The sequence below is a fragment of the Ambystoma mexicanum genome, chromosome 3q (assembly GCF_040938575.1).
Source record: "Ambystoma mexicanum isolate Mex_15411 chromosome 3q, UKY_AmexF1_1, whole genome shotgun sequence".
NCBI lineage: Eukaryota > Metazoa > Chordata > Amphibia > Caudata > Ambystomatidae > Ambystoma > Ambystoma mexicanum.
The window spans coordinates 1,220,735,729-1,220,760,670 of NC_090926.1; the positions used below are offsets into that span (position 1 = coordinate 1,220,735,729).

A 24,942-nucleotide genomic window follows, 5' to 3' on the forward strand; every position below is an offset into this window, starting at 1 on the left:
AGCTGCCCTAGCGATGGTATCCCAGGGGACATTTCTGAAAGGCAACTGCGGCTGCCTTACCCCGCACCAGGTGTGCATGAATGCCTTCAGGAGGCTTCAGCCCTTGGACGGTGAAAGACTAATGTAGGCGGCGATCCACCGAGAAATAGTCGCCTTAGATGCCCGCTTACCTTGTGGGTTACCAAAGGTCACAAAACAGTTGAGAAGAATTCCTAAACTCGGATGTTCTGTCCAGATAGCCCTTCTGACATCGCGACAATGCAAAACCCCTTCTACCTCTGAGGCAGGGTTTGGAAAAAAGACCGGCAGGGAGATCGGCTGATTCAGATGGAACTCAGATGCCACCTTCGGCAGGAAAGCAGGATTTGTCTGTAGGACCACCTTATCCTTGTGAAAGACCAAAAAGGGATGCTCCACCGACAAGGCCTGGAGCTCACGCACCCGCCTTGCTGACATAACAGCGACCAGAAAGGACACTTTCCAGGATAGGTACTCTAGGTCCACCGTGGCCATTGGTTCGAAAGGTTTATGGCACAACGCCGTCAGGACCACATTTAGATCCCACGTCGGATGTGGACTACGAATTGGGAGGATAGAGGCCTGTCAAGCCTGCAAAATGCCTCTTAACCACTGGGTTAAACAGAGAGTAAGAGCATTGGTCCGTAGAAAGGTAAGCAGAAACCGCTGAAAGGTAAGTTCTGCATGACAGACCGTGGACACACGACTCCGCTAAGAAGGATACAAAGGACAGTACCGTGTCAATTGTAGCCTCCCCATTGGGTCCAACTGCTTGCCTAAACACCAATGATGGAACCTGAGCCATTTGCTTCTGTACTGGGACCTAGTCGAGGGTTTCCTGGCCTCCTGGATAATACGCATGTTATCCGCAGACAAGTTAAGATGTTCTAAAGACTTGAACTCAGGCACCAAGCTGAGCGATTGTGGGGAGGGGTGCCACAGCTGCTGTTCCCCCCCCCCTGGTGAAGAAGATCAGGGGTCACCGGAAGCCTGATCGGTGGACACACCGACAGGAAGTTCTGGGAACCAAAACCTGGCCAGCCACCACGGGGCTGAGTAGGAGAGAACAGTTCACTGAGTTCTTCAATTTGCCAACGGCTCGGTGAACTAGAGGCAGAGGTGGGAAAGCATAAGCTCTCATGTTGTGCCATGGAATCTCGAGAGCATCCCCCAGAGAGGAGGCTCCCAGCCCCCTTCAGGAGGCATACTGAGGAAGCTTCTTGTTTACCGCCGTAGCAAAGAGGTCCACCTCCGGTGTGCCCCAACGCAGCAAAATCCATGAGGGCCTCCGCCTTAAACTCCCACTCGTAGCTGACCATTGTCTGCCGGCTGAGGGCATCCGCTGTGACATTCAGCTAGCCCGGGATGTATTTGTATTATTTATAAAGCGCAACCAGGCCCAGGGGCATACGGGCGCGTGTGCACTGCAAGCAGCTAAACACCATGTAGAAAAGCCCATTCCCAAATCTGGATGACAGGTCCACGAGATGGGGAGGGGGGGGGGGGGGGACTTGGTTCCCCCTTGTTTGATGTAATACATCGACACCACATTGTCCGTGCGTATAAGGATCACCTTGTTGGCAATGATCGGTCGGAACGCCCTGAGCGCTAGGAAGATCGCCAGAAGCTCCAGATTTATGTGGAGGAGCTTGTCCTGAGACGACCAAAGATCAGAGACCTGAAGAAGATCCAACGTCGCACCCCAACCCAGAAGGGAGGAGTCCGTCATGACCGTCACTGTAGGGGCTGGGGCCTGCAACCCCGCACCCACCGACAGGTTGCTGAGAGATGACCACAACTCCAGGTCCACTCTCATGGAAGCCGGAATCATTCTCAACTTGGGGTCCGGATCCACAGCCTGACGCCAAGAACTCCGAAGAGCCATAGTTCGCCTCATCTTGAGACAAGCAAGAGGAAGAGCCAACACGCACGAGGCCATGAGGCCCAGAAGCCTCTGGAACCACCAGGCCGACATGCTCTCCGACTGCACAAACTTCTGACACGTGGCTTCAGATCCGCCATTCTGTCCCCGGTCAGGTACACTCTGCAGTCAATCATGTTCCAGCGAAAACCCAGGAAAATCAAGTCCTGCAAGACCATCATGGAAGATTTCCGCCAGTTCACTGACAGCCCAAGATGGAACAGGAGCTCTAGGAGAGACTGAAGATTGCTTGCGGCTCTCAACGGGCAAGGACTGCGTAAGAGCCAGTCGTCCAAATCAAATACGGATACACATGGATACCCTGCAGACGAAGATAGGCCACAATCACCAACATCTTCGTGAAGACACGCAGCGCCGAGCTGAGGCCAAAAGGAAGCACTCGAAACTGGAAGTTCTCCTCTCCCAAAGAGAAAACAGCGATATCTCCTGTGTGGATTCCAAATCAGAATATGCATGTACGCATTCTGAAGATCCACCACGCTGAGCCAATCGCCCATCTGCAAGGAAGAACGTTTCTGGCTAGGCGTGATCATCTTGAATTTCTCTTGGGGTACGAAAAGATTCAACTGGGAAAGGTCTAGGATGGTGCGCAGGCCAGCCTGGTTGGGTTTGGGCACCGTAAACAGCCAGGAGTAGAAGCCCTCCCCTCGAAGAAGCTTCTGCACCTCGGCATTCAGGGAGGGCGATCCCGACAGCCGGTAAAGGAGGGTTGCAGGGTGGGGGTAGGGGTAAGCGTAAGCCCGCCCAAGCGACTGACAAGACCCATCAGTCTTCGGTGATGGTCTGCCACGCCTCGCAATGAGACGCAATGCGTCCTCCCACCGGGGTCTTGTGCAAGCGCGGAGAACCCTCATTTTGTAGGTTTTTCAGTGGCATTGCCACCTGAACCTGAGGAGGAGGCTGAGGAGCGGGAGAAAACCCGAGTCAGTTTTTGCCTCTGGCAGTTATTCGCCGAAGGGGTATCCACTCTACGAGATTTCCGGTCAAGGACGCCCCTGAAACCAGAGGAGGGCCGACTTTGCGACAGCGGTCTCTGGGTTTTAAAAGGGGTTTTAACCAGGACTGACAAGGACTTAGCGGTCTACGTGCTATCCTTCTTGGTCAGCACTACATCCATAGTAGAATGAAACAGCTCCTTACCGTCAAACGGAAGGTCCAACACCTTGTCCTGTACTTCCTTCGAAAACTTGGTGGCATGTAGCCACGGCTGTCGTTGAGTTATCAACCCTCAGCATAAGGCCCCGAGCCGATGTGTCTACGTGGTGAGCCGCAGCCTCCAGGAGATCCTGGGCCAAGACCCTGGCGTCAGATAAGCCCGTCTCAAAATACTCCAGCTTTTCGACCGGAATGGACACCTCAATTCCTTTCCACAGCCGCATATTAGCCCCGCTAACACTAGTTCGGCATTGGCCTGCCGGAGCGGCAAGGCAGAGATAGCGAAAATCTTCCTCCCAAGGGAGTCGAGAAGCTTGTCCTCCTTTCCCAGAACCCGAGTAGCCGTCGTGGAAGAGGATGCTGCAGGCCAGGACCGTAAGGTAGCTGCAGCCACCACTGTGGAGGAGGGGGGCGGACAAGTCGACAAAGCCACCTCTTCAGAAGAATGCAGCCTGTATCGCACGTCAATTTTCTTATTGACGAGAAGTCCAGAGTGTGGCTTCTGCCAGAACAGGCCAGTACGCTCCAAAGGAGACAGGGTGAACACCCCAGAAAGCATGCCCTCCTGCGGCGCGGGTGCCTCAGGCACCGGAACATCCAAGAAGCACATGTCAAGTACCTGTTCATGGAAAGCTCTAATAGAGCGAAGCAGATCCTCCTTGTCCTGATCGCCCTACGCGTCATCCGACAGGTCAGAATCCTGCTGAGCCGTGTCAGCCACTGCCTTGTCCACGGGGGACAATGGGGGTAAAGGCGGAAGGGTCGGGGAAGGCACCGTAGGCAAGGGAGGCGCCGCAGGACCACCAGAGGAACGGGTGGAGCCGTAGGCGCGGGCGGACATATCTCCCTAAAAAGCCCTTTGAAATGTTCACTCATGGGGTCGGTACGCACGAGCGTCTGAAATTTGCCAAAAAGGAGTCCTCCAGGGACTGTTTTGGAACCAGAGGGGGCCTCTCATGAGGAGGATAATTCCAGGGACGTAACGGGGAAGGGTGCCACACTGGCACATCACCCAACGTATCCACAAAAATCAAAGGTGCCGACCCCGCAGGCAACAAAACATTGTGTGTAAGGGGCATCCGAGCGTTCCAATCATAGACTGGCCGATAAGGATGCACACAAGGAACCCCATGTTCACCCACAGCGCCAAGCCCTACACCTGAGGCCGACGGCATAGTTGTAGGGGGTAGCGCCCAAAATGGCTGCTGTGGTCGTGTCGGGAAATGCCGCCATTTTATCATCACCTGAGGGGAAACCGCGGCACATGAGGAAGTGAGGCAGGGTTCCCAGTCGGTGGATCAGGGGTCTTAACTTTAGCCTTAACATAAGGAACCTGGGCAGAGCCGGGACTATGAGGCCTGGAAGGTGTCTGCGACATACCAATTGCCAAATGAGCCTTCCCAGGAAGGACCTCGGCACTGCTGGTAAAAGAAGCACTTTCCTTCTTTGCCCCCTCAACAGATCTGGCATCGCCGCAAGAGCGGGAATGGTGAGGAACAACCTTCAGCGACAAGACTTTGCCAGGCCTCTCAGAAATGTTGGTAGCTTTAGCCTCTGTACCAGGGACCTCAGACCCAGGTCCGGTAACAGCCTTACTAGCGCGGGCCTCGAACATCCATTCGGTAACACCAAGCCCCACTGAGGGCTCGGGTGAACCTCCGGTATTATTTGAGGGAAGCCGATAAAGAGGCCTCGAGCAAGCTCCGATACCCCACGACTCAGTAGAACTGGGTCTACAAGCAGCCCCCACATGAGGGGCCTCGGAGCATACTCCGGTATCCACAGGCCACTTATGGAGACCCTCGGAGAAAACTCTGGTACAACTATTAGGCCCAACGGGCACCTCAGGGCAATCCCCGGTGACAGAGCGATGATCGGCTCGGGAAGTAGTAAAGCACTTACCAGGCGTTTCTTCTTTACGTCGATAAACGCTTGAAAATGCAAAGGAGGAGTTGCCCGGAACACCTCCTCCCACCGCTCCAACCGACGGTGAAGTGCCCGGACCGAAAGGGAATCAAAGTAAAAACAGGAGTCCCAACAGTAATCCGGACCCAAAGAGGATGGGGATCCGCCCGCGAACTGTCGGTGACACGATGAACAATCAGGAAAGTCTAGTTTGAAAGACAGACAGACTAGTACACGATCGCTAGCGAGAGCCAGAGAGGAAAGAGGGAAGAAAATCTTCCGCGGATGCAAGTGCATCCAGTCCTGAACGAGCAGAGAAAAGGACCGATGAGCGATGCGGAGCCAAGGTCGGCGGGCTTGCAGCCGCGTGCCGGGCCACACGCAAGAGGCAGGACAAATGTTTGCAACATTTTTGGATGCTTTTTACAAAGTGCTCTGGTCCCGTCCCACAGGACGGATAGATGTCCCATAAGTATAGAGGAAGGAGGACGGGACGTAGGAGTAATCCTCTTCTAAAGAGGGGTCAAAAAGACTTGGAAATGTAGCTTTGGGGTCCACAGGGCTCTCTACCCTTGGTTTCCTTGGTGTAGGTTGTTCTGAACGGTAAACAAACCTGTTTAGCCTTTGCATGCAGTTCTCAAACTTTTCTGTAGTCCAAACCGAGGACCTAGAATGATCTAGAGGTGGAAAAGGGTCTTGAACTCGTTCATCCGTCGAAAAGCGTCGAGATTTTAGTTTAATCATCGAGAACAGCCCTTCGCTCTCAGAGACCTCCTCTTGAGGTACCGACAGCGGTGAGACGTCTGTGCTGCTCCTTGGATGTATGGGTGGGTTCCGGTACCCCCCCCCCCCCTCAGGCCATCCTTGGAGCTCGGCAGATCCTTGGCCTTTGCCATAGGCCTCGGAGTATCCCTGGGCTGCCGCTTCTGAGAATCGGCAGCAACAATCCTAGCTAAGCTGTCAGCGACATCCTCCGCCGTCGGGAGGCGCTTAGCTTCAGCCTGCGATTGTGAGGGCATCCTCTTTGGCAGTGCTGGGGCTTTGTCATCTGCGAACACCTTCTTCGGCGGAACTGGAACCCTATCATCGAAGGACACCTTCTTGTGATTCGTCTCGACGGAACCTGATATATTAGGGGCAGCGCCCTTTGTTTTCGATGGCCCGGTCGCTAGGCGCATATGTGGCTGCGGGGAGGGCTGCCTATCCAGAGGGTCGGTGGATGCCACCGGAGCTTCCGGTGTATCCGTTGGCGCTGAAGTCTTCTTCGACTTAGCTGAAGTTTGACTTGGGGTTGTGTGCTGTGTACATGTTCGTCTGTCGCCGGGGTGCGACTTCCCCATGGCAGTGCCTAATCCGGGGTGCCAGGGACAGACGATGCAGAACACGAGCGTTCCGTCTAAAGGTCAACAACCTCCGGTTCAGAGGTGTGATCGTCACTCTCACCGTCGTCACATTCAGTGGCAGCGGGAGAAAATGTGTCCTTTGACATACCGTAGGCCAACCACCGCTTGTCTCTACGCTCCTTTAAAGTCTTACGACAGAGGAACTTACAAGCCGCGCATCCTTCTTTGTGATCGAGGGGCAAGCACTCGTTACACCGTCTGTGCTCATCTTTCCAAGGGAATTTGCTCTTACACAGAGGGTAAAACTTAAATGGAGTCCTCTCCATAGCTGAGGAGGCGTAGAGTGACGACGACCAAAAGGGAAAGAGGAGGGGAAAAGGCATTCTCACTTTGTATAGAAATGTCCACCCCAACCCCACTCTCCCTATTGTATAGGCGGGCGAAGGCCCGGCCACGTGGTAGGCAGGGCCGACTGGATCACCATCCGTCGAGTTATGAAGGTCTTCGGCGGAGGTCCGTAACAGCCGTCGAAATAAGGGACGGATAGGGTGATTTGATTATTTTATATAATTATTCGACATAAAATGTCGATAGGACAATACGCAAAGTCTTTGATGAGCTCCCTGCATCAAGGCGACAAGTATGCTGGGTGGAAAAAAACAATCCGAGGGACCTCGACAGGCGAGGGAGCTTGGGTACACTACACGTCATGTAGGAATAGTGTTACAAGCATGCCCATGTCGACGTCCCCTTTCAATTCTCGAAAGACAAGATGCAATACTCTGCCCCGGCCCGTGATCAAAGGGTAGCCAGGTAAACCAGTGCAGTTTCAGATTCAGCCAGGAGAGAGGAGGAGAGAAAGCAGAAGCAAAGCGAAAGGTCTTGGAGGTGCTTCTGAAACCGGAGATGGTTCTCCTCAAGTTGCAGAGAGGCCGGAAGGCTGCTCCAGAGGGAGGCCACAGCAGAAGAAAGATCTATCACCAACTCGCTGCTTGGAGAAGTGACTAACCCTGAGGGAGTTGGAGGCGGATGAGCGAAGTACCCGAGAAGGAAGATATTTAAGAAGAGAGTTGAAGGTATTGAGGGCCACAGGCCCCAGAAGACCTTGTGGACAATGCAGAGGGGTGTGAACGTAATGCTTGCCGCCACTCTGGGAGCCAGTGCAGAGATTTCAGTCCTGGAGAGATATGATCCCTGGGCATGAGGCCAAGGACAAGTCTCAAAGTCCTGTTTTGGATGAGTTGCAGAGAGTAGAGGGAGGCATGTTTAGAAAGAGGCTGTTGCAATAGTCCAGCCTAGAGAGAACAGAGCTCTGGAGACAGTGAACTTCTGGGGGAAGGAGAAGAAAGGAAGAATACCTCTGAGGAGGTGCAGCTGGTAATGTGACTAGAGATGTGAGGAGAGAAGGAAAGTCTGGAGTCGAAGATGACCCTGAGGTTTTTAGCTTCACAGGTGCTAGCAGGACGAGGGCCAAGAGAGGCCAGCCAGAGTGCCAGGAAAGGAGGGCACAGGTGTGCCAATGAGGAGAATCTCAGTCTTACTGGCATTAAGGAAGAGATTGGTGGTGGCACACCACTCCTGGATGGCAGACAGTCAGATGAGAGAGGGAGAAGAAGTGGCAGAAGGGAGCCTGAAAGTGAGCTGAGTGTCATCCGCATAACACTGAACGCTGGGGCAGAGAGCGGCAATGCAGTGGGCAAGAAGTGCCAGGTATTGGTTGAAAAGCCAGGGAGAGTGGTTAGACCCCTGGGGAACACCACAGGTAGAGATAGAGGAAGGACCCAAGTTGGACCTGGGAGGGTCGGTCAGAGAGGAAAGAGGTCAGCCAGGTCAGGGCCCGATCGGTGATACCCAGGTTATCATAGAGACAGTCGAGCAGAATGGCATGGTTGACCATCCTGCACTTACAGAACCCGGCACAGACTTCATACTGCACAGATTACTGCAACTGTCAAAGCCATGCTTTGTTTTGATCAGCACACCTGTGAGGTCAAATGTCCTAAACCGCGACTCCCTGGTGCCATGTCCCTTAGTTTTTTGTTTTTCTTCACTGGTTTACCAACGTTTCCAAATAGCCCAGGAGTCCTCATGCAAGGCCTTATGGGGACGTGAAACCTTAATAAGCCCCCCACCTACCTCAAAATGCCCTAAACTGCTCATGGATAAGGTACATAAAGGAATGCTGTTCCATGTGCAAGTTTCAAAGAATGGATGGATGTGTGGGCATTACTGGTTAATGGCAGCCTGAATTAATAGTGTGTGGAGAAGGGGGTGTGCGGGGTACAGCCTACTGTATATCCATGGATTAGCCCTACAAGGAAACTCTTTGTAAATACAGTAACTAGTCCCACAGCTAGATGTTGTTTTGTTAGGACGTCAGTGGGACATATAAGTTGCCATATAGGAGGGTGGTTACTAGTCTCAAACCTGAATCCACACATGAGAAAGACCAAGAAGAAGCCAGAGAAATCTGAATATGTCAGCCTGGCTGGGCATCAATAGTTTGAATGTGTGTTTGGTAGCAGAGAGGCCCGCCACCCCACTGATTTTGGTCTGTTCTCTGCTATTCTCCTCCACCCCCCCCCTTACCCTATTCTGTATGTTCATATTTAACCCCAGGAGGCTCCTTCCTAACAGTGCAGAACTTGTGACAGAGTCCGAAAAATTGCTCCAACAGCAAAGCTCTGCCACGGTCTAGAGACAACTGCAAGTGACCGGAGGGATCCAAAAGCCCAGCAATACCTCCCCTTGGTCCATGTGGGCAAAGCAGCGTCACAAACTCTCAAGAGGCGTTGCTGCTCCAGCCTGCAATTGACCCATCAAAAAGAAACTGGAGTAGCAGACACCAACAGCAACAGTAATCTGCAGGGACACCCTTGCCTGTAGTGGTTACCAGAGACCTACTTAAATAATCCTTACAGCACTTCATATTTTAATAGATAGAGATCGATTCCTTCTGTAGTCCTCCAGCTTCTAACAGCTGAATTACAAGGGAGGCATTACTACTGTAATCGTTTATTTGTCAACCTTAGAAGAATAAGAGTCCAAGTCAGCTCTGCCATGGGATTCAGAGTTGCAAGAGTGCAGGCTGCCCTCATATCAGAGACCAGTGCTTTACTTGAGAGCGATCCACCTGGATCAAGAACACTAAAATGTTTAAAATGATTAGAAATTAACTGCAGGACAAGTCTCCCTTATCTGAATTACCTTACGTTTTACCAACAACCAAGGAATAACTTTAAACAGCTGCACTGCAGTTCATCTCTTTTGCACAGAGCATCACCAGGGGCTCCACAGCAGTTCTTTGTAGTGGAGATTCTCTCTGTAACAGAGGAATTGCAGCACCAGCAAACCATTAACTGCAACTGTTAAACACTCAATTTGCCATAGACCCGAGCATTGTCTGTCAGTTGTAGTTAACATCAATACCCAAAACACAATGGTCCCAGTGTCCAAATGTCTTTCAAAAGGCAACTATGCAACAATGTTCTATCTATAACAGTGGCTCCCCCAACACCCCAACCCTAAACTTGCCATTGTGGTACTAGCCCGCACCAGAGCCAGTATCTCATCTCAGAGGTTAGTCATCACAGCCATGGTTTTCTATTGGAAAGAACACCCCAGTTGTGTCTACAGAAGTCCACAGGTAGCCCTCGAGGCTAAATATTCAACGTTGTACCTGAATGTTCTAGAGGATCTTTGACTTTGTGATGGACGACACTTACCAATAACTAGATAATGTTTATTTTCATGATATCTTTTGTACTGCCAATTATTTTTTTCAATAATCTACTCTTATCCTGTATTCATGTCCAGTGTGCTCTGCTTCTAGGAGTTAATCTGACCTGCTCTACCCCAGAATGATCCGAGGTAAGGCCTAAGCTTCTAGCGTGCCAAATCCAGAATATAAGGCTGAGACGACGTCTCACATCACCAAGTAGCAGTATAGAAACAAACTCACCGGCCACTCACTAGGTGTCTATCAATATACTCACATCTTGATAGTACTCCAGTATGCTTTGCAGAACCTTCTTTAGGTTACTCAACTAAGGACAAGAAGAGAGAAGGAGTTAGTTTTCTTTAATCTAGGATGATTATGCAGTTGCAGGATAGCATGTTCTTATCACAGAGCTCCAAATAGCTCCATGGATTGGCATCTATGTGCCGAGTTACAGCAATTGCATCAGCAAGTTATCATACAAAATAATTTGCCACAACCAGATTTAGCTTCAATGCACATTGTAAATGTTGGTGAAAAGCAACTTTTACAAGGAGAATAGAAAATGATAGTTTCATGAAGCCTGGGTTTGGGAAATATACGTGCAAGATCATGGGGTGTCCAGAAGCTGATCGGTGCTATTGCAGAGCAGGTGTTTATAGAAGAACCAACTCTGAATGAACAGCCATGCCTTCAGCACTCTACACAAAGGCCTTTCAAGCAGCATCTTCTGTAATCTGCCCAATGTCCAGTATCTTCCGTACTAGGAAGAGCTGCAGTGCTCTCATAAATGGTAGCTAGAGCTCTGCAAACACCCTACAGAAGGTACAGCTAATGTTGGTCTGTCCAAAGCTACAGCACTTTCACCAAGTGATTTAGGTGCCTGGGTACTGCTCCCATTACGACTTTCCCCCTCTGCTTGTTCATCCTCCCCACAAAGACATTCCACAACCTTTTATGCCGGTTTATAGCTGTAGCAATACCTTCAGCCTCCAGTTGTCACCGGCCTCCTCTTTAATGCGTTGTAACCAGGCCTCATTGAACCAGGCAGGGTCTCTGGATTGGAGACAAAGAAGCAAGGGGTTAGACAACCAAACAGACTTGAGTCAAACGAGCACACCAAATTCTGCAAGATCACCATTTAGTTTTAGTTGTACATTTTCAACCACTTCAAAAGGACCTAGGGAGAGGCTGTAAGGGGATACAGAATATGCAGGGTTCTAAATTGAGAGAAACGGGGGGAGCTATTTCGCACTGGCTTGTGGCCTAAAAGAGTATGGTTAGCTTGGTGCTCAACAGCTACCAGGAACTCGTTTTTGCTTCCCAGGCCATCTGATGCTTAAACACACCTTTGTGAATTCAGAAAAGCACATTTGAAGCAGAAGGGATTACAAATAAGGTACACAATTATAGGTCCGCAATTTATGCGGAAGCTAGATTTGGAAAATGCCATGAACTTGCTCCATGTGCCCCAGTGGTAGCTCCTAGTCACTGGTTAATGGACACCAAGGAGCTGCTTTTAGCTCCCAACTATCCCAACTTAATATTCATCTCTGAATATGACAGACAATTCACAATGAAGCACAAATCTCATTTTGCAGAGACACTTCAGCTATGAAACCCACAGCATGTATGGAGCAAAGGCACTCTGGTAAAAGCAAAATAATGTGGCAAGAGCAAAGCTGTATGTTGACGAGCACAGATTAGGACAATATTTTGGGGACATTGCAATGCAGGATGCAGATGTAGAACAGAAAGACACCGTTAGGACGTTTTACTAACTCCACCTGTGGTAGGACTGTAGAAGACTCACTCTTAGATGTACAGGGCTCCAACTCTTAGGTTTGGCCTGACCTACCCAAAAGGTTTGGTAGCTATGGTCGAGCAGCCAGGCTTGGTCTACGAGGGAGAAGGGCTGTACGTAAGACACCAGAGCACCCTTATAGTCAAGAATAAACGTACATATTGTAGTTTTGTAATTATTAAAAAAAATATTAAACACTAAGGCAACTAACACATTACAAGGATTTCCAGTCAGTAAACATTCACATATATACAATAAGACATGGGTTGCGCATTACTCCATGCACTGCTAGACTTTAGATGATAAAACATGTAAGTAGTCAGAGTAGCATTCAACTTAGCAAATCAATTATTTAATCCACTTTCAAATGAATGCAACAAGGATAACTTCTAGGCAACCTTTACTTTAGAATTTGGGGCTGAGGGTCTCAAAGTCAGTTGGGACACTGGGTGGCCAGGGCCTTTGGGCAAAAGAACCAAGTAAGGCAGACATTGTCAAAGTTAAAAGTTTAGAACGATTCTTTAATACTGCGGTTAGGTAAGAGAAGTTTCAGGGAGGTCAGATTGACCCCCCCCCCCGATGGATTTCATCCCAAAGGACCGATGAGGGTGCATTCAAAAGGCCCCAAACCGAAGTCCTTTTCACATGAACAGCAGGATTTTCAACACTGAAAAGACGACAGCTTGGCCTTTGTTTCTTTTTCAAGTAAATTTGAAGAGCCATGTGGAAAAGGGGCCTACCTGTCATTACCAAAGGAAAAACAGCATTTTAATTCACAAAAAGGAGGAAGCAAAGATTAACAGGGACCAAAAAAAAAAAAAAAAAAAAAAATTATAAAAAAAAAAGGCATGCACAGGTGTGTGCAAATAAAAGCAGTTTAAAAGTGAAAATACATCCCTGCTCACAGAAAAACGTCAGGGAAAAGACATGATGCGCGGGTGACAAAGTTCAATGTATATTAGGTTTCACATACCAAAAACCAGTGACATTTGAAAAGCCACTTTTTTTCATGTAAAAGTGTTAGCGCAAGGTAAACCCTTTTGCTGGCTGAGGCACACCTCACAAGGAAATCTCCTATTGCCAGTCTGGATGTCTCATCTTGCATCTAATTAATCAACTGCAATAAAGTGCCCTGCTACAGGTGTCGAAATTCAGCGTTCTCCAGACCTGCTGGCTCTGAAGGCATAGACTGTAGTAGAAGTTCCCCTTGGCTGGAGCATAGCCAATAGGTACACAGAAAATGATACAGACTCCCCCCCCCCAAAAAAATAGATTAAAAAAAAATAAAAGCTCTAGGTACAGACTGGCCCAGTGAGAAATGGATGGAAGGCGGGACGATGGCCATTTGTACCACATGAAAATCAAAAATTAATTTAGAAGGGCTTAATCATTTAGGCCTTTTTCTCAGCAACCATAAGCCATACAGATTAAATTTGTGTAAATTTCTTTATGTAATTCCCAGGCAATTGTAGCGATATAAAATTCCTCCACCTGCGACCAAGGGAACCGTAAATGCCAGTTAAACTAGGTTTCTGGCTGATCTGAACATGTTCCAAATGTGAGTTGGTGAGCGGGTGGAGAATAAAATTAGGGATATGGGTAATAACTTAAATGCTTTTAATGGAAACTGCAAAAAGTTGCCACATGGCCGTGCTATGTAGAACAGACCTGGTGGACGGCTTATCTAATTCCTCATGATTAGATAAACCGAAGAAAAAAAAAGAAAAACAAAAGAAAATCGGTATATTACGGCAGCTGCTAGTAAAATTATTAAGTTGTGATACATAACTAATTTTTGCCAAAATATTGAAAGGAGAACAAAACGCAATTACAAATGGGAAATGCCATATGTTGCTCCAGATTGCTAAACCAATCCTGACTTGGAGGCTGGTTTTGGGAGGAGAGAGACAGGTACCTTTCCAATCCTTGTTGCTGGAATTATAGCAGGATACTACACAAAAATTGAAAAATATGTGGTGTCATCCCCGAGATACAAGGGGGACTGCACTAGGAGGAGGGGAGACACACAAAGAGAGAGAAAGAGGGCTGCTGAAACTAACCATCTGACAGCTGTAAGGAAACACCAGAGGAGATTACTGAGCGTGCACCTGAGTGGAGCAGTCCATTTCTAGGAAGGCCTCAAAGCTGACTGGGTCCAGTGGTGGAGAGCGGACGGCCAGCTTTGAGAGTGGCGTGACCAGACACCTGCCCCATCTTTCCAGCTGGCATCCCATAACTTAGAAACAGAGGCTTTCTATGCAAGTAGAACTGAGCCCTGGGAAACCAAACGATGGGTAGTCAGTCTGCTTGCCTTGAATCCTTTCCCTTAGTGGGCGGTCGGGGGTAATGGGGGGGAAGAAGGTGGGGGGGGGTCACAACTGCGTAGATCCTTATCCCATTTCATTAAAAAAATAGGAATTTAATTAATTCCCCATTTGGCAGAACACTACGGGGTAAATTCTTTAATGTAAATAAATACCAATATATCCCCGTACACCGGCCTGGTTCTTGGCTCATTTTTCGCTCTGGAGGAGGGATACAAGGGGCATGATCTGTGTCTGAAGTAGGGCTAAAGAAAAGAATCCATTAACAGTTTGTTGCGTCACAACTAAGAGGGGATGGAAGGAAATCCCTGTGTTGAGGGTGGCTTCTCAAACCGTTACAAATTGGGGGCCCGTGGCTGGGATTTAGCTGCCTATTTCTGGTCCATGACAAGTACACTGTGACAGACTATTCATTTTGATGCAATTGCATAAATGTGGGGGGGTGGGGGTAATCTTTTTTTCTGTTAAAGTGCTGCAAGGACTTGAACCCTGAGATCCAGGGAAGTGTATAGGTGAAACATAAGAATGTAAGAATTTATTTGGGTGAGACAATCAAGCAGGAGCAGGGCGATTGTTGCTCCTGCATAATGAAAGTTTCACTAAGGTGCAAAAGGCCAATTGTGAAAATGACTACTGTATAAATTGGTGACGGCAGGGAGCATCCCATAGCTAAATTAGCTCATAAAGGAGAGTGGGCTGAGGACGATGCAGGACTGGCAAACCAGAATTGTGCGGGAGGTTACCTCAGTAAGCAATGATATTTGGTTTGAAGGTGGAATATTGCACAAAGCCCATGTGGCATTTTATATGACCACAACTGCTCGTGATGAGTGGATACAAATGCCTCAGCTAACTGCTCAGCTATATTTTCATTTGCCGTTAGTAGAAGAGCGTTGGCAAAAGAGTGCAGAACGTGAAACAGTTTTTTCACTGAAAAATGCACATACAAATTGTGTAGAAAATCTGAGCGCATTGCAACACAAGCTAAATGACCAGGCTGCTCAGAATAGAGTCTTTTCGGAGGACATTATCACATTCCAATCAGAAATAAAACAATAGAAACTTGAAATAGTCAATCATCAAAGGGGTTGATTCCCAAAATGACTGATCAGATACATCAGCAGGTAAGTACTCTGAAACCGAGAATGCAGCTGGCTCAGGAAGAAGACCTCTTGAATCAGGATAACAGCGTCCTATTAGAGGACAAATAATTTGATGTCACACTCACCTGTGTCTCTGCAGGAGTGATGGACAAGCCACCCTTGACCCAGAGTCTTCACTTCACCCGTTTCACCCAGACAAATACCTGTCAAATACAAGGTGTACACTCAGACCTGAATTCACCCGATTCCCCTGGGCCCTTCCCTTCTCTTTACTGTGTGCTGTGATGTCCCCCATGGGCTTACCTTGATCTTTAGTAGGGTGTGCACTCCATCCTGCATTTGCAGGGGCGCGATTCACTCATATGATTGGTGCCAATGTCTGTAGGCCGAGTTCGGGGCCGAGTTCGATGCCAAACGCTGTTTTATGCCTTCACAGCGAAGCAGAGAGTTCAAGGCGCCAGTTTCTTCACTGGCTAGAAAGTCCTTCCCACAAGTGAACGTTGCGGAGAATGTTGAGTGTCCAAAATTGTCCTATTGTCTTTGTTTGCCGGTATTTTTGTGAGTGAGTAGCGCTGCGTGTAGAAGCTAGCTGCTGGTATGTTTGCGCAGCGCCTTCAATTCGAGCACACCTGGTAATGTCTCTCCCTTTCAGGAGAAATTGTGTGGTATTAGCACCTAGAGTCCGGGTTCAGTGCTACTTGAGACTTGGTGGTTAGTTAAGTTTGCACGGAGGCTTTTGGTAGGTATGCACCGCGTAGAGAGCGCAGTGAAATTAGTGTCCGCGTTATTGGAGCGAGCGCCATGAATAATGTCTCTTCTTCCTTACAGGGATTTGTGCGCTCGTGCAACTAACCTGGATTCCAGCGTTGCGGGAAGATTCGGCGAGTATGCGCAGCGTTACTGATGTGCACGTGTTAACGCGGTTCTTTGTTCTTACAGGTGCCGGTGTAGAAGACCTCTTGACTGGTGATAGCTGCGGTGTGGAGTAAGAACCAGGTAAGCAGAAGCAGGATGATCCGGAGCAGGTAAGCAGAAGCAGGATGATCCGGAGCACGGCAAGTGTGTTGCCGATACAGCTCACAGTAAGCAACACGAAGCACTGGAAGATTTTGGGTGCGGCTTATATAGCCAGCCACACCCAAACACTAGAGAGCTCATGAGTTATCATGCACTTCCTGTTTGGCAACAGGAAGTGGTAACCAGGAAGTTACTACAAACAGTAGGAAGTAATGAAAGGAGGGATTTGTTATGGGTTCTGTGTGTGCCTATGCCAGGCCTGCCAGGCCTCCACCCAGCTTGCCCCAACTACCTGCCTGATACCCATGACATTTGAAGATGGAGGTAGAAAAGGGGCAGTCAGGTTCTCAGGAACGGACCAGAATTAGAGGAGGAACGAGCTTGTACAGCAAGTGACGCAAATAGAAGCTGAACTATCAGAGGCAGCAAATTGTAGTGATGAGCAAGAGAAAGATTAGTCTCCTGAAGGAAAAGCGTCTTGAATATGCACGCAGCATACAAGGCTCACAGAGAAAATTAATCACTTCAGCATGAGGTGCAGCAAACAAAGGATCATTGGTAGCTCAGAGCAGGGTGCATGAGATTAATCAGGCCTTAGTGTCACAATTAAAAAGCAGCTCTTGGACACCTCATGCACAAATGGCAGCTCTCGGACAACTCATGCACAAATGGGAACTGACCTCATGTATGCCACCTATCGAGAACAGGGTGACAGAGGCAGTTATACTTAACCAGGCCTAGCCCAACTGGATCAAGGTGGCCAGTCCCTGTCTGATATTGACGAGTATTCATCTCTACCACACAGAAGGGAAAGTGACTGGACCAGTGTGTCCTGGAAGTAAGGAATAATACTTAAAGTACTTCAGACCATAAAAACTGTTATGATGAGAAAGTCAAGGGAGTTAAATTGGCTGAGGATACGATTGCAAAAGAGGCCACCTGGCCTGCTTCGCTGAAGGAGAAAAGCCAGACCCTCAGGCTAGGAAGGGCATTCTAAAAACCTCTGTATATTCAGGGGAAAGGTAGGAGGGATTAGGAAACAGGGTGCTCTGCTGTCTCCTGGGCCTGAAAGGAACTCCACAGAGAATGACCCTGTGGGTACACTGGTGCAGGCGAAAGGACTCCAGACCCCGTGGTTCTGAGAGACATTCCCATCTCAGAGAAATGGAGCGCCTAGAAGACTGGGAAGGCAGTACCAGTAGCAACTCCGAGTCAGAAGGTAAATGGATTCAGGTGCGGATGAAGAAAGATCGCGAAGCAGAGCAAGGGTTTTGTGAAAGACCCAATAAAACAAATCAAGACCATAATGAGCTTCCTGACCTCTACAATTTTCAAAGGAATCAGGCCAACAAGCAGAAATTCCTCCCATTTTAGCGTGGTGCCTTTTAAATTGTAGATAAAATATCACCTGTTGCTTACAAGATCTGCATCCCAAAAGGAGAACAAACAGATGGGTCCACATCAATTAGTTAAAAAGCAGTCATCACAGACACGCTTTTCGATGGATGTGCCAAATGAAAGTCGAGAAGAGAAACCATCTGAAGAGGATGAAAAAAAATCCCCCAGAAAAAAAAAAAAAAAAAATCAGAAACTAAGAATATATTTAACAGGGAGTAGTTTACTTGCCATTATTGTACAAATTAAGAAAAAAATATTATTTTTAGTGAAATGGGGATGTAAATACTTCCGGGGAAATGTGCGTAAAAGTACTGAAACTTAAATTCCTTTTCGATCTTTTATTAGAGAACCATCCTCCATAACTTCGAGCCTAGACGCGAGACATGAGTCTGGTGAGAACCCCAGGCATCTGGAAAGGAAGGAAGGAAGGAAGGAAGAAAAGGGGGTGACCTCCCATACCCCCAAACCAGAGATGGAAGGGGAGACTGGAGTGGAAACACCACTCTGCCCTTCCACAACAAAGTCATGGAAGAACAGGGGAGGGGTGTGTGGGGTCCATTCAAAGGCCTCAAACTGAAGACCCTTTCACATGAAAAGTAGGATTTTTAACACTAAACCAAAAACAGCTTGGACTTTTTCAAGTAAAACTGAAGAGCCACGTCGAATGGTGGCCCAACTGTCATTACCAAAGGAAAACCAGCACTTACATTTACAAAAAGGAGGATCCAATGATCCCTTTCACATGGAAAACAGGATTTGTTAACAGTGACACAAACTGCTTGCACAGGTGTGTGCAAATAAAAGCTGTTTAAATGTGAAAATGTATCACTGCTCACAGAAAAACATCAGGGAAAAGGCAGGATGCATGGGTGACAAAATGCAATGTATATTATGTTTCACATACCAAATATCAGCAACATTTGAAAAGCCACCGTTTTCATGGGTAAACATCAGCCCATGGGAATCAGTTTTATTGGCAGTGGGCAAGCTTTACAAGAATATCTCCAACTGCCAGTATAGAGGTCAAATATCCCATCTAATTACCAACTGCAATAAAGTGTCCTGCTAAAGGTGTTGAAATTCAGTGTTCGCCAGACCAGCTGGCTCTGAAGGCATCGACTGTAGGAGAGGTTTCCATTGGCTGGAGCAGGACCAATGTGTGTGAAAATGGGGGCAGCAACTTCAAAGAGCAAGCTTCCAACACAAAGACTTATACCGTACCATTTTTTTTAAAGTAATTTCCAGGCGATTGTAGTGATATAAAATTGCTCCATCTATGACTCAGGGAAACTGTAATGGCCAGTTACACTAGGTTTCTGGCTGATCTGAACATGTTCCAAATGTGAGAGTTGGTGAGCAGGTGGAGAATAAAATTAGAATGTGGATAATAACTTGCATATTCATAACCGTTATGCTTTTTATGGAAATAGCAGAAAGGTGGTACATGGTACTGACCTGGTGTCTGGCTTATATCATTCGCCATGATTAGCTGAATCAGAAAATAGGTATATTATCGCAGTTGCTTGTAAAATTATGAAGTTGTGATACATAACTCGTTTTCGCAAAACATTTGAAAGGAGAACAAAATGGCGATTACAAACGGGAATTGCCATATTTTGTTCCAGACCCTTAAACCAATCCTGACTTGGAGGTTGGGTTTGGGAGGGGAGTACTTCCCAAGATTGTAAAATTGGTGGTGTCATCTCTGCTATATAAGGGGACTGCACTAGGAGGAGGGGAGAAACACAGAAAATGACAGTGGGTTGCTGAAACTTACGACCTGACAGCTGTAAGGAAACTCCAGAGGAGATTGCGGAGAGTGCATCTGGGTGGAGCTGTGTATTTCTAGAAGGCCTCAAAGCTGACTGGGTCCTATGGTGGAGAGCGGGAGGCCAGCTTTGAGAGTGGAGTGACAGACCCCTGCGCCATCTTTCCAGAGTGTCCGGATCTTAATACTGAGGCTATGTAAGTAAAACTGAGCCCTGGGAAACCAAACTGGGAGGGGGTAGGGAAGAGATCTGCTTGCCTTGAATCCTTTCCCTTTATAGTGGGCGTGGTGGGAGCTGTGTAGATCCTTAGTCTATTTATCTAATAATATTAATATAATTCCCTATTTGGCAGAACACTACAGGGTGTATGCTGTTAAAATTTGAAATTAAAAAGGTTCCTTCCCAGTGTGTGCTGAAAACTATAGCCTATAATTTAATTGGGTAATCCTTTTTGTCCTGCTGGCCCAAACTTCTTTAAGAAAGCAGGGTATCTTTGTTCCATCAGTCCAACCTTTTTAATCTAGATTCCCCAATGCTGGCCTTTCAGTGGACGAGAGTCTGAAATCCCAAATTCCCCAAATCATTCAGATTTTTCTGTCTGACTTCCCCAACACAGACCAAAGTAAGGGAAGTCTGAAAAAAAACCGCTAAAACACCCAGTGCTTATTTTAAACCAAAACTGTGGGTGAAATCATAATTGCCATATGTATTAATACCAATCTTGAAATCCTACTGCTAGCCTTTTGAGCTAGCAGGAACATCAAACTCGCACATCATCTTTATAATCATTTTGCTTATTGATCAGGTTAATTATTTTTGAAGTGAAATTTGTAGAAAGTGAAGAATTGCGATTATGTTCTTCTCAACTCACTTTTGTGATGTATTTATGCTGAGGGAAGTGGATTGTGTTGTGCCACAGATAAAGTGGCGTTTTACATTTTCCTGCTAATTTCTATTACTTTTCATTTAAATAAATACCAATACGTTTCCAGTATACCGGCCTGGTTCTTGCCTCACTGTTAGCTCGCTCAGGGGGAGGATTACAATGGGCATGACATGTGTCTGAAGTAGGGCTAGAGAAAGAAATCTGTAAAGTTGCGTCACACCTTAAGTGGGAAAGGAAGGAAATCCCTGTGTTGAGGGTGGCTTCTCAATACACCGTTACAGATGCAACAGCAGAAAAGGCAAACGTTCCATAGGATACTTAGTTACTTTCAAGTAAAATGCTGTAGTGGAAGAAAAAGCTAGTAGGGACTTCGGAAAGGACTCCCTATGGGCACACAGGCTGTAAAGACTGGGGAAAAGGATGTGGGGGGGCAGTGGGGGAAGAGAGACACCAAACACCTAGTATTGCACTCCAGTCACACTGGAGCAACTACTCGGCTTGAGGTAAGTACTACCATGAGCCCCACAGTACCTTATGTGATCAGAAGAAAATGTAGCTAAATTCTTTCAGTGCAGCAGCGATGGACCTGGTCTCCGGTTTCCTCAGTCTGGTGACAAAAGGAGGGACTCTAAGGGATGTCACAGCAGCAGTCGCGAGAAGGGACCCACAGCATGGAGGTCTTTTATCTCCCACATCGGTCTGCAGTTCTGGCGCTGTTTATCAGCTCCAACAGTGAACTGTTAACCTCCCCCTGCAGTCTTGCACTCTGGTGAGGGGACTTTGAGTGGGACCTTGCCTCTGGAGGTCCAACTCAAGCTCCTGGGGGACATTTGTGCACTGTAAGACTATGCATTGCAATTGAGTCCGAGGTCCCCTGGTATTCGCAGTTTGCAGCCCTGGAAGGTCACATCAGGGCATGGCTTCTTCTGCAGCTTGTCTTATGTCTAGTTGGGCCCACCAGCCAAAGGGAAGGAGGCATCCTCTTCGGAGCTCCTCTTAATATTTAAAAAAAGGGGTTAGGACAGCAGTGGTCTCTTCGTGGTTACTGGAAGTGTCTGCCGGTGTCTCCAGTCATCTTCAGCTTTGGATTTTCTGTTCCAGTGGTCGACTTGCCTACTGCCTCAAGAACCTCACCTTTTATTAAGAATTCCCATTCATTCCTCTGCAAACTCTCCCTACAGTTTACAGAAAGGGGTGGGTAGTGAAAGGTAGCCCAATTTACAGGGGTACCCTCTTAATTATATGGGTACCTCTAATCACGCTCACACCAGATTAAAGTTCACCCCTCTAGGGAATTAAGGCCAAGAGTCTTATCTTGCAAGGATAACAAGTTTAATCTCTACAGAAATGAGGATGGGGGAAAAGTACACTGCTCCTTGACCGGTGTATTCTGTCCCTAACCATTCCGAGCTTCTGCAGACTGGTGCCAGGCAGGAGCATTATATACTGATAACTTGGTCACTGGCATATCTCATCCAAAACTGTCGTCCTTCCCTTAAAAGGGATGCTGCAGTCTTCCTCTCTGCATGGCCGGGTATCCGTTTAGGACATACTACTTTGCATATCACTAACCTATGCAAAAATACACTGTATCTTAATTTTGAAAATATACACTCTCCCCCACCCCCCGTCCGTCATGCTCTCAATTCTCATTCATTCATATTTTATCACGTCCAGTAATTCCCCTTAAAACCTTGTTTTTCATAAGGCTGCATTGGGTGCCTTTAGACTGCATGGGATTTTTTTATATTTTTTTTTAGACAGCAAACAGCTGCCGAGTGACGTGCTGGCCTGCAAGAGCTAGCAGAACACCACATCTATGCCTGTAGTCTATTTTTAGCATGGGCTGCATTCCTTTTGGTACAGAGCCTACTTCTGTCATGCATTGAGTAAAACTAAATAGAAAAACATTTTTACAAATGCATTCAGCTAATAGTCATTTACAGCTTAAATTTAAATCCCAACTACCTTCATTTAGTGGCCATGTCTGTATGTGTTTATATTTGCATGAAAAAGGCTCTCAGAGCTCTAGTGCTTAGAAACAGTCAACAGACGTCTTTCCCAATTGCAAAGCGGTGGGGGATGAGGGGTGGGAGAGCAGGAAGGTGCTAGCTCCTCCCCAACATTGGCTGCCCAATCAGGACAGCCAGCCCCCCCCAGTGGGAACTGGTTCCATTCGGGCACATCAGCAGACAAAGGGGTTTCCAACTCATCCACTGCTTCCTGCCCTCAGACACACTGGAGCATAGACAGGGACACAAAGGGGCCCGCCAAAGGCAAAACTCACATTCAGACCACGCCCCCGCCCAAAATGGTAGAAGGGCGAACCAAAGAAAACCACACAAGAAATGGCGAAAAAAGAAAGAAGCCACCATGTTAGAACATAGCTGCCCCTCTTGTGCATAACCGAGGCTGTGAATACAGTCTGCGGTGGAAAAGGGCACAAAGGTTGGTAGAACACGTCCACTGCTACCATGCATAACTATAGGGCTGTAACTGTAACCAAAATGTTGCAGGAGAAGACAGAAGGGGGAAGACTAGGTATCCCCTTAGCACTCCACATACGGTGGTGTGTGCTAATCTCTCATAAGAAAGTTTTAGGAAGGATACAAAAGTATCCCTCCCTTATAACAGTAGTTCTTAGGGAAAATGAAAACATAAAAGAAGAACCCAAAGGGTCCCCCAGCAACACTGCACATGGGGTGCATTGTGCTGCAAAAGTGCAACACAGGTGACTAATAGAAATGGAGGAAAGCAAGACTACGTAAAATAGGGTAAAACAAAAACACATTTTACAAGGTTAGAGCAAATAAGAAAGAATGGGGGGAGGAGGCGAAAGGCTCCCCTCATTCAGGAGAGCAAGAAAAAAGTCCAGCAAAATGTGCTGGGGGTCTCAATAGGAGAGGGGATTAATAATACAACTGACAAATCTCCCCAACAACCCAGATAAACCATTAGAGGTTGCACAAATGAGCACAGCTTTGAAAGCAACAAGTATTCTACTGAAAAGCAATTGCTACAGCATGGGGCAAAATCAGGGTTAGAGATATAGAGGAAATAAAGAATTAAGGAAAAAGAAATCAGTGGGCAAAGGTTTTGAAGGGGAAAAATAAAAAAAGCTATGATACGAAGAAGGGAGCCAACAGAAAGACATGCCTATGGCAGAGTAACTTAATAGGACTATAGCTAAGGAAAAGAGAAAAAGAAAACATACAGAGGAAGAACAAGTCGTGAAGAGGGACCTTGACAGTGAAGAAAAACAAAAAATTAAAAATGTAAAAAATAAAAATAAAAAAAGAAGACCAGGAAATATTGCATTGGCTTCATTACGAATAGCTTTGTTGTATATGGCTTCCGTTAAGACGGATTTCTAGAATCAGTCCTGAAGGAGGCCAGACATTTATGAAGAACGAATTTTAAGGCTTGGACCACTGGGGGTGGGGAGGTGGTGCAATGAAACAGACTGAGCCCTCAACTGAAACCAATTAGCTAAAGAGTACAATAATACAATATAATTAGGCCTGGATACAAGCTCTGCAATAAAGCAAGTAGGGACCTATGTCTACCACACTCATTTCCAGTTGCAAGCTACTAGCCAGCCACCTTTTGGGGTTTGGCGTCATTCTGTCCAGTAGTTTTAATATTTGAAGGAGAAGCTGGTGCCCCCTTGTCCCAAAATTCTAGCGATATCCCAGGATGCATTGCAGCGTAGAGGCTTTTCAGAAATTGCTAACCTTTTATTCCGATGTGAGAGATAGTTTGATTGTTTGGGGCAGAAACGGTGCTGTATTTGGATGGAACGTTCGAGACAAGGTATGTGTCTCACATGGATAGATTGCTGGGGGTAGGAAAGGCATCACACTTGTATGAACTGTTGGGGGTGGGAAATGCATTGCATTTAGAGGGATTGCTGGGTGTAGGAAATGTATTGCCACTAACCAACCTTACTAAACACTCACCTTTTCTGCATAAGCACCCTGAAACTCTGAACTAAACACAGCCACTTCTCTACCACACCATAAACTGCATACACTTCACAACACCAGACATGAAAACAAACCACATACAATCACATCTCAATACCACATGACGGCTACGGACCGAAAATGCACCAAAGTTCAGTGACCGGGTTCTCTGACCTGAAGCTGCCAAGAGCATATCAACGCTCTTTTGCTCATCTCCCTCTCAATCCCCACTAACAAACCTGCAATACACTTTCCTTTGCAGATCCCTCAGAGCGCCTAAAGACCGTGCAAGTGGCAACAGTGCGCAATACAAGACCGATTACACTGACCCTTGAGCAAACAGAGCAGATAATCTACCCACCATGGACGCCTGAAGTGTCTGCAGCCAAAAACCTGTTCAGCAATTGTGTAGAGAAGCAGACGTGTACGTCATTGATAGAACCCAAACCCACCCCTCACCTCCGACATACTGGATGAAGGAAAAGAAGACACTGTGCATGACACCAGGTGGTATTCCAATAATGCAGCAAGTATGAGAGAGACATTATGCACTCAGACAACCGTACAGAATGTACCCTTGAGATGAAGTGGTAGA

General features: G+C 47.3%; 1 protein-coding gene across 2 annotated transcripts in view; it reads right to left on the reverse strand.

Annotated features, from left to right (window-relative positions):
* HOOK2 (hook microtubule tethering protein 2) overlaps positions 1-24,942 on the reverse strand; it is a 595,676-nt gene that overhangs the window by 462,019 nt on the left and 108,715 nt on the right. For both annotated transcript variants that reach the window (XM_069604124.1, XM_069604123.1), the window contains exons 3-4: positions 11,065-11,137; positions 10,359-10,409 (exon numbers count right to left, since the gene is read on the reverse strand). In XM_069604124.1, the coding sequence (XP_069460225.1) occupies positions 10,359-10,409; positions 11,065-11,137 (124 nt within the window). The remainder of the gene's footprint in view (positions 1-10,358; positions 10,410-11,064; positions 11,138-24,942) is intronic.